This window comes from Pomacea canaliculata, linkage group LG13 (genome assembly GCF_003073045.1).
Source record: "Pomacea canaliculata isolate SZHN2017 linkage group LG13, ASM307304v1, whole genome shotgun sequence".
Taxonomy (NCBI): Eukaryota; Metazoa; Mollusca; class Gastropoda; order Architaenioglossa; family Ampullariidae; genus Pomacea; species Pomacea canaliculata.
The window spans coordinates 22,465,001-22,475,488 of NC_037602.1; the positions used below are offsets into that span (position 1 = coordinate 22,465,001).

The 10,488-nt window shown below is 42.0% G+C and overlaps 1 protein-coding gene across 6 annotated transcripts; it reads left to right on the plus strand.

Moving 5' to 3' along the window:
* The first annotated feature begins 3,738 nt into the window (after window positions 1-3,738).
* On the plus strand, window positions 3,739-10,070 carry LOC112553587. Of its 6 annotated transcripts, XM_025220922.1 has the most exons (4): window positions 3,739-4,670; window positions 5,161-5,244; window positions 5,362-5,457; window positions 5,925-10,070. In XM_025220922.1, the coding sequence occupies exons 3-4, from the start codon at window positions 5,455-5,457 to the stop codon at window positions 7,467-7,469; spliced, it is 1,548 nt and encodes a 515-aa protein (XP_025076707.1). In that variant the 5' UTR covers window positions 3,739-4,670; window positions 5,161-5,244; window positions 5,362-5,454; the 3' UTR covers window positions 7,470-10,070. The 6 variants fall into 6 exon arrangements, with proteins under 6 accessions (XP_025076707.1, XP_025076705.1, XP_025076706.1 ...); XM_025220920.1 differs by having other exon boundaries at window positions 3,739-5,244; window positions 5,359-5,457; XM_025220921.1 differs by having other exon boundaries at window positions 3,739-5,244.
* The last annotated feature ends 418 nt before the right edge of the window (window positions 10,071-10,488 follow it).

Sequence of the window (10,488 nt, forward strand, 5' to 3'; positions counted from 1 at the left end):
GTTTGTTTGTTTGTTGTTTGTTTGTTTGTTTTATGTCGTGCCATTAACTAGGGCTATATCACGGCAAAGGTTTAGGGATAAGTCTTCCCAAGTCATATAAATATGATATTTTGTAAAAAAGCCAAAATAGTAAGTAAAAGATGTAAAGATATGGATAAAGTATAAAAAGGGTTGGTGAAACCCAAAAAAGGTTACCAGCAGGGATGGGGAGTAGCTGTAGCCTAGCTACAGCTACTGTAGCCGGCTACAAATTTTGTAGCTTGTAGCTTAGCCGGCTACAAATTAAAAAAAGTAGCTTGTAGCCGTAGCTACATTTTAGAAAGTAGCTGTAGCTTGGCTACATGTTGGCTACTTTCACGACTGTAGCACTCTAGTAGTGTACAAAGTATAATGTCTTTGGGTTGTAGATTTGCATCTATATTCCAGAATGTTCAGCACGGCAGCAATGTAAAAGATAGAATGTCTTTGTGCGAGGGCGGAAATGATGTTCAACAATGTAGCAATGTTCAAAGTTAAAAATGTCTTGTCTTTGCGCGAGGGAGGAAATGATGTTCAACAATGTAGCGATGTTCAAAAATGTCTTTATTGCAACGAAATAGAATGTCTGTGCTAGAATGTTCGAGGGGAGGGAGAATAAATAGTAGGGCTGACAGTGGTGGAGATATAAAAAATCAGACATGGTACCCCCGACTCAGTGTGAATGTGGCAATTAAATATTTAGAAAATATTTAGAAAAATGTTCATTTTATCAAAAGTAATGTTTATACCATATTCTCAAATGCATCACTTTGTAGCTTATGCATTTCTAAAAAAAAATTGCAAAATTTTACTGCTGTAGCACAAGCCAATCTTGAGAAATATGTTTTTATAGTTTAGGACTGGATGTCAAAAACGACAAACAGAGAAATTCAAGCTTAAAGATTTAAAATAAATATATCTTGTATCAGATCATTTTTGAAAAATATATTTCAGTGTTTACAGTCAAATCTCCCTACTATGCCACCTACCGGGACCGAGCAAAAGTGGCATAGTAGCGAGAGTGGCATAATACCGAGGGTTCGTAAAAACAGCTTTATTTGCTCAAGTTACCCGTCAGTCCAAAGCTCTCAAGGATCGTCGGCTGGCACTAGCTGTCTCCTCTCTCCCCCTCACCTCTTCATCCTCCACCCCTCCCAACCACATCCGCTCACCTGCATCCTGTCGCTAGTCGACCCCCTCCCGCTCTCCCTCTGTCACGTGACTGTCACCCGGCCAGCGACCTACCCCTATCGCCAGCCTCCACCCTCCCTGTGTGCGTGCTATGTTCCATCCACCTAACTGCGATGTCCCACACTGCCATACAGTATAATAGTCAAGCTCTGCGCGGAATTTTACAACTTGTGTCTTTTAACAGTCACACACAAGTGGCATAGTAGCGAGAGTAGGGGTGGCATAGTAAATTTTTTTTTACATTGAATTTATAGTCGGGACCGAGCAAAAGTGGCATAATACCGAGAGTGGCATAGTAGAGGGGTGGCATAGTAGGGAGATTTGACTGTATATGCTACATTTGACATCCTACTATATAATTAAAGTCTATTCTAGTATGCCAGGACTATACTTTTCACCCTATCAGCTTTTGGAAACAATTAGTTTGTGTTCCTTTCTTTGTTTTCAGTGTCAGTGTTAGAAAAAAAAATGCCTTATGATCTGCTTGCCTAAATTAGATTAAGCAGTGTTTTACTTATATTCCATGCAAACTCATTTATTTCAATGGTCTGTTGTTCATTGTCACAGTATTGATAAGAGGTTGACATTTTTCATCACCACATAACCTAACTTATTGAAAATTCCACCAGGTACCTGATACTTAAGCATCTGTTTAGTTTTCATTTCTAAGTAATAGGGAACAAATAGTTATAGAAAACAAATGTTTATCGGAAAACTTATATATAATTTCTTTTGTCACTAAAACAGGATGAGGAAAAAGATCCAGAAATGTTTAATATAATCGTAAAATACGTGTACTTATTGTGTGAAAAAGGCCGGGGGAGGAAGGGTGCAAGGAATGAATGAAAGCATTTATGGATTCACTAAATAAAATTGTCGGTATATCGCAGTTCTCCGTTTCATTATTATAATAAAAACTTTGTAAAGCAAGTAATAGTGTTTTGTGTGTATGTTTGATGTTGTGTATGTTGCTACAGCCAGCTGGCTACAGCTAACTTGTTATAACATCACGCTTTTAAAAGTAGCCAAAAGAAGCTGGCTACATTTTAAAAGTAGCCCAAAGTAGCTGGCTACTTTTTGCAAAATTGTAGCTGTAGTGTAGCCGGCTACATTTTGAAAAAAAGTAGCTGTAGCCTAGCCGGCTACAAATTAAAAGTAGCTTGCCCATCCCTGGTTACCAGCATACTAAAAACAGAAGAAAAACTATCAGAACATACAAATTGTTTATATTTCATGGTAAATTCATATCTTCTTTAAAAATGAAAAGATTGCTGCAGATGGGACGGATTTAAATAAGGAAAAAAAAGAGAATTCTCTGTAAAAAAAAAAAAAAACTGATAACGGGTAGTCTGAAGCTTCGGACAGATAATCCGAAAGTGTAAAACATTAAAATTTCCTCTACACCAGGGACAAACAGGTGGACCGAGGTGGTGGTTCACCTCGCAAGAGGTGTCCTTGCGTGGCATATGTGTGTCCTGTCTTTAATCTTGTAAGGACCACCTCCTCCCGCCTCGAAGGGTGGCAAGAAGGTATAGGCGGTCGGAAAGGCATGGAAGAGTGGCATATAACTTGTTTTGGCACATAGTGTCCCAGTTGCGTTGCCACAAGGACTGAATGTAACCTGAGAATAAAGGTTTGCAGTCTAATGAGATAATTGACTGTAGTTTACCAGGGGACTGACATGCAGCCTTGGCAGCCTGGTCTGCTAGAACATTGCCAGAACCCTAATCTCCTTTCTTAAAAGCTGTGAGATCAAAACGAATCTCTGGAACAGGAAGGGTCCAAGGAGGTGCTGTTAGTGGAGAAAGAGGCTCTACCTGTTGAATATCTACTCCGGCAGCTTGTAGGTGAGGTGCTACTCGGAGTGATAATGGCTTTTGTTCCTAGGTACGAATGGCATACAGCTAGGGCAGCACGTTGAGGTCGGAAAACAGCACGGTACGAAGTTTCCAGAATGAGCTTTTAAACGACAGACATGGGATAGCATGAGTTTCAGACGACGGAGAGAAAGTGGGGGCTCACCAGCTTCTGCATACAAACTTTGTACAGGAGTGGTGCGGAAGGCACCTAAACAAATGCGGAGCCCTTGGTGATGAATATGATCTAGAATTTTGAGGTAGGACTCTGGAGCAGGGCCATAGATGGGTAGCAATTAATGGGCCACAAAATAGCCACAGCAATGGGCGGCAGAGTACGCTGCAACCAGGGACGTAGTGGAAACTGCGCCGTTGAATGCCATCGGACCGCAGACAGCGCGACTGCCGCCATTTTCCGGGGGCAAGAATGACACAGCGATGGACCTGTACTGGAGGTATCAACCGGTATGTTTGCGGGGGCGGTAAACAAGTTACAGCTGTCAGTCAGTCTTTCTATTATGATAGACAAGTTACAGCTGTCTTTTAGTCTGTCTATTATGAGCTACACAAGATCAAAGTCAACCGTCACATTCTGTCTTTGCGCTACCAACACTCTGATCGTGTCTGTGTGTTTGTTTTATCCAGACTTGATTATTACAACTCCTAATTGTGTAGCACTCTAGAAGTGTACTGAGTATGTAATTGTTGTTGTAAGGTCAGCGTCGAGTGACGCTGTCCTATTTCCCACGCTGGCTGCGTCCGTAGGTAGCCAACCTTGAACTGTCCACCCGCGACCACTGGCCCTTTCCCACGCTGGTTGAGCTCAGGGTAGCCGACCTTGAACTGCCCACCCCCCGGCCACTGGTCTATTGTTACACCCGCCTGAGAACTTGGGTGGAAACAATGACCAGACAGGGCGAGGGGGGGGCAGGGGATGGAGGGATCGACATTCTAGAATGTTCCGAGGGTAGGGAAATATAAGTAGCGGGGCGGACAGTGGTTGGCATGCTGTTGAGATTTTTGAGAGAGAGAGAGAGGAGGCAGGCCAGCAATCGAGAAAAGAGTTGAATAAAGAAACTTCAACGTGAGAAATCCATCTTGTGTTTTCCTGTACAACGTAGTCCAACCCTACGTAGCCATTGACGTATTGGTTACAATTGCTTGCTGTATATGTATGAGCCAGGACGCGGGGCCACGCCACCCATCTTCTTCGCTTTCTGTACTGGCTTCCCATCTGTTCTGACATCCAGTACAAAGTGTCCGTGCTGTGTTTTAAGTTGTTTGCTGGCACCTGTACACCTGTCCTGATTATTTTTCTCAACTGCTAGGCAACATACACTGTATGCTACTCACTCATGTGGTGAGCGCCTTCAAGGGACGCCACTCCAGCACAGCAAATTGGTTACTTAGGTAATCAATGGGCAGCCATCTCGCCAGTGTTTTTCACCATTTTTTTCTCCCCGATTGCGCGGAAACCTGCCAGCTATTAGAGATTTCTGGAGTGTTTTCCCCATTTTGTCCCCCCGACTGTAAGCTTACCTGCAAGCTGCGAGCTTTTCTACAGACCTATTCTCATTGCCGCTGGGATATATCTTGCTGCTACCAGTAATTATAATCAGTAATATTCATTCCTCTAGCGGTCACATATATCTTGTGCACAGAGCTAGCGGTCACATATCTTGCGGGGTGTACTGCATGCTCTGGAATACTTGCATGTACACAGAAGTGTGAAGGCTAGCCATGTTTTAATATCAGGTAGCTTAGTTTCCCGTCAAATCCCCGTTTGTAGGACGCAACCAACGCTTCAAACCCCTGCTTGCAACCTCTGAGCAACTAAGACGTTAAAACATTCCCCTGTAACTAGAGAATAATAAAAGTAATAATAATAATGATAAATGTAACTATGATACTCTTCAAATTTCTTTGTTGTAAAAGATGAATGTGGTGTTTTTAACGGTTTGGTCGTTAGGACCATGTTAGAGGCCACCCAGCAAACACGAAAGATTCGGCCAAGTTTGGACCAATGTTACAAGCTTGGCCGAATCTTGCGTGTTTGCTGGGGACTGATCTAGATTTCCTTCTCTCTCCCGCTGAGACGTAAGCTGGTCATGTGACTTGGCACTACACTCTTCCTACAACGGTCCTTCAGGCTATACCTCGACAGTAAAAGAACTGGCTTGTAAGTATAAGGGAGACATCCATGCAGGACCTGTTTCCCACCGCTCAAAACAGGTCTAAGTAGCCAGCCTTATTTGTCAGCCACTGTTTTGTTTCCATCTGACAACCTGTTCAGCAGACCAGCGTAGTCTTTAACTGGTGCCAGTCAAGAAAGGAAGGAATGCATACTTTATGGCCCATGAAATGATGAAAAAATAAAGAATGTTTGGAAATGGTTTGTATTCAGTTTTTATAACTCTTCCCAGTAAAAAAAAATTTATCACATTTTTGATACATATAATTAGAGGACAAAGTTTTAGAGGCTAGCTTAGTTAACTCACAATGCTGAATGTTTACAACACCAGAATAAATAAATTTCGTTTACTTCTTGAGGATATGATGGTTACTGATGTTTTTCTTTGCAAGCTATAAAATATCTGAAGGAATGCTACATTTACTATGGATGGTTTGGAAATTCCAACTATGATTATATGTCATCAGCTGTCATGATACATTATTGATTTTCTTTTATTTATTTTAGTATTAGCTTCTAAAGGAGCAAAGTCAGTGTATAACTATAAGAATTCATTATTTGTGAGAACTAAATTATGTCTACAAAACATAAGCTTTACAATAATATCTGGACCTTTTTTTCTGCTGGTGTAAGGGGCTACTAAACTCTTTTCTAAAATCTTTGTGCAGATGGAGAGGGAAATTAAACAATCCGCAAATCTTTTGAACCAGCAGGCAGTAGGGGATTTACCTAAAGAAGTGCTCATGCATATCATTAGCTATCTTCCAACAGAAACTTTAGCCGCCTGCGTGGCAGCACATGTCTTCAACAACATTATTCTTGATGAAAAGTTCCTCGACATGCATACCAGAAATGTTCTTGGGTTTCCAAGCAACTACACCCAGATCACACATAGCATCATACCACCTGCTGTGCTCCCAGTGCAAGAATTATGGTTCCAAACTTATCTTGCTAAAGCTCTACCTAACATGGTCAGCTCGATCCGATCTGGTTGTGTATTCTACGATCTCCTGTGCTTCAAGCACTTGTTGGAATCATGGCTTCTGCAGGCAGTGGGATTCAAATTCACCAACTTTGCTTATCATGTTGCAGGCGACAAGTTACCTCCATTACCTATAAGCAAACTTCAAGCTGTTCCCCTGGACATTCATATCCGACAGTATGTGACTAAGATGGCATTGTGCTGTCCAGAAATTCTCTTGAAGACTATAAATAACTTTGAGGTTATGTCCATTACCATGTCAAGTCCATCTGATCTGGATGATCCTTGGACTGTTGGAATTCCTCTGGCTTTAAAAACCAGCTTCACTCCTCATGTCAGTATTGAAGTGGTGCTTCAGCAAAAAGGTCTCCTTCTAACTTCCTTCCTGCTAGTTTTGGATGCAAATGAGTGGATTGGATGGACAGGCTTAATTGACTACTCCACTTTTCGATGCCTTGATACATGGCAAACATGTAAGTTTGGGTTTAACATAGACCTGGCTGATATGAAGGTTGCATTTCACAGCTTATTCCAACAACTGTTAGATTATGTAGGCACAGAATATGTATCTGTTCATTGTAGCAGTGCTTTTTTTTTCCGAGGCATACACAGGCTTATGCAGCCCCGACAAATACTGCGTCAACAAATGCAAGCTGTCTTAGAGAGGGAAGCAGCTCGCATCACCAAAAAGATATCTACAAAGATAGGATCTGAGCAGCGCAAGGAACTAATAACATTCCTTGATGCACTGCATTTTATGCCACAGGTTGTGAGAAAACAGGGTGAGATGACAAGACACTTGCACTTGCCTTCTAGAACCCTTGAAGTTGCCATTCAGCGCTACACCCACCGCGTGTTAAACAACCTCTTTGGAGCGGAGGTGCTAAATCTGTACTCTGACCCAGCTTGTCATGTTGTCCTATGCAACGCCTGCAGCAGCACCCAGCTTCTCAGTAGCAGTCCTGCTCGCAGTTGTCTGAAGCGCGTTAGCCCTCAGAATTTACCCTTGAGGATCTGGCCATTGCACATTATTCAAGTGTCGGTGGTCATACTTCCAGCACTGAGCAAACTAGTCGGGCTTGACATGGAACGATGGAGGCGAGGACTTCACAACCAGCCACTAACAAAGAAGATAAAGACTTTTGCCAGGCAGGTTCTTCAAGCAGTTGACCTTGACTTTGACACCGAGCTCAGTGACTGTGGGCCTGTTGTGAAAGGAATTAAGTTTTAATAATGCTCCCAGACATGCAGATTTACAGAACTGTATTTACCCAGCTTGAATCCACACAAAAATCACACAGTAAATGCTTAGTGGCCAAGAGTGAGGCGTTGTGTGAAAAGGCTGTCAGATAATCTTTCACACTTACAAAAATCAAACTAAGTAAATCCTGCAAGAAATGTATTTTTTTTCAAAAATGTGAAACATGATATGCTTTACAAGGTGTGAACATTGGATTGAACTGGTTGATGAAAGGAAGAGCCCATCATCAATGGTTGTAGCTGACACCACAAGCCTCTATTTTAACAGTCAAGCAACATCAGCTGGTCTTCTATGACCACGTGACCCGGCACGACACCCTGTCAAAGACTGTCCTTCAAGGCACCTTGGAGGGTAGTGGACGCCGCGGTAACCAGAGAAAGAACTGACTTATGAAGTTCAAAGACTGGACTGGTCGTCCTGTACAGGACCATGCAGACTATCGCCCACAATAGACGAGAGTGGCGGCCTGTCAGCTGCTAGTCTATCCATGTGATCCCCCCAACTACAGATGGCGGTCAAGGGACGACTGGTTATAGCCTGCATACAATTGAGTTCTCTCCCAATATAGACATTATTATTCTCTTGCTACTGTGTGCATGTCTTAAGCATGCTCTAGTGAGACATTAAAGACAGCTACTTACATGATGCATGCAGTATACAGCTACTCGTTTACACAATGCATGCAGTATACAGCTACTTACATGATGCATGCAGAATACAGTTACATGATGCATGCAGTATACAGCTACTCATTTACACAATGCATGCAGTATACAGCTACTTACATGATGCATGCAGAATACAGTTACATGATGCATGCAGTATACAGCTACTCATTTACACAATACATGCAGTATACAGCTACTCATTTACACAATACATGCAGTATACAGCTACTCGTTTACACAATGCATGCAGTATACAGCTACTTACATGATGCATGCAGTATACAGCTACTCATTTACACAATACATGCAGTATACAGCTACTCATTTACACAATACATGCAGTATACAGCTACTCATTTACACAATACATGCAGTATACAGCTACTCATTTACACAATGCATGCAGTATACAGCTACTTACATGATGCATGCAGAATACAGTTACATGATGCATGCAGTATACAGCTACTCATTTACACAATACATGCAGTATACAAAACTCATTTACACAATACATGCAGTATACAGCTACTCATTTACACAATACATGCAGTATACAGCTACTCGTTTACACAATGCATGCAGTATACAGCTACTCATTTACACAATGCATGCAGCATACAGTTGGCATACAGATTTATACTATGAGAAATAGCAAGCCCTTCTCTATTTACATTAACTCCTCGACTGCTACCTGTTGTCGAAAGATGATGGTGATCCACTGGTATTGGCTGTTGCGGTTGTAGGCATGAGACAAATGGATAAACTAAGCAGTTGACAAGACTATCGCCACTTAGGCCTGTCTTGAGCGGCAGTTAGCAGGTCATGCATGGGATGACCAGTACACTCCTTACTGTCTGCAAGTAGTTCTTCATTTCATGTCAACCTTCCTCCAAATAACTCTGATGGAGGGTTTTAGACAGTGTCATGCTGGGTCACATGACCTAACCACATCAGCTTACGCTGCTCAAGTGTCATGAGAAGGGCTTATGGGTGTCCTACAAGTGTGGCGACCATGCTCCACACAGTCACTGGTTTTGTGTGCCACTGTTGCTGTCATGATCCCAATGCAGATGTCTAACAATGGAGCTGCCATGATCCTGATGCAGATGTCTGCCATCTTTGGAAGATGCAGATCCTAAACAGAGCTGTACACCTCCATGAGCTGTACTCTGTACATATCTGCCATTGCCAATGACTATGTCTTAACTCTTGTCAGTGCAGGTCTGCATTCAAGCTGTCAGTCTGTTGGCGAGCTCCTGTAGGTCACCGCTGATGTCTGCTATCAGTTCAATGTTGTCTACAAAGCATAGGAAATGGTATGAAGGTTTTCTCACACGATATTCTCCATGTGTAGATTGTATAATTTACTCCATGAATTCCTCAACAACAAAAATGAGCAGGCATGTAGACAATTCTCTGAGTAGGCATATAGATTGCCACTTAAAGTAGTATTCAGTAGGGAAAGCATGTCTCTCTCTACCATACAAAAGTCCACTACCCAGATGCCTTTGGAATTCCCAGAAATAGTACCCAAGAACTACAGTGTATATTCTCTGCTTCATATCTGCTAATACCCAGTGAGCATATCTAACCTTTGATTACAGAGAACAGACAATCTCGTTTTACAAAGGGAAGATAACCACAATCCTCAAAAACCTATAGGATGAAGCAGCAGCTATAGTCTATGACTACACATAAAGTCATAGAGGTATAGGAGCAAGCATGAGAGAACAGTCAATTTTAGTTTGATACTGCATGCAGCTCCAGACCTGCAATGGAAAGATAACATTTAGGAAGTGGGATATTCTGCAGTCCAGGAACTTATGGCCCTAAAATTAAGGACTTTGTTCTCTGAAATTGTCTCGAACTGGATGTAAGTTTACTCAAATCCTGAAGCACACATTCTTGTCTTTGTCAGAACTTCTTGCTTTGTCCTGTGTTCATTCAGCAGCTACTTCTTCTTCTTGTTCCTATTTGCCACTTGGCTACACAATAATGAAATAAACTTTTGGTCACACAGACCACCTAATCCTTAAAAGCTTTAAAATGTTGCATTTAAAGAAAAGTTTCAACTGGTAATGTGTGATAGCATATAGTAGCAAATGTCAATAGAGGTAATCATTAAAAAAGCAAGCATGAACTGCAGAGCACAAACTTTCCGGGACTTTGTTTTTAAAAGTTACTACACCTCCACTAGGTGTATACTACCTCATACTCTTACACTCCTTCATCATACACAAGTTACTACCTCCACTAGCTGGTACTTATACTCTCGCACTTCATCACAAGTTACTACCCCCACTAGCTGGTATACCACC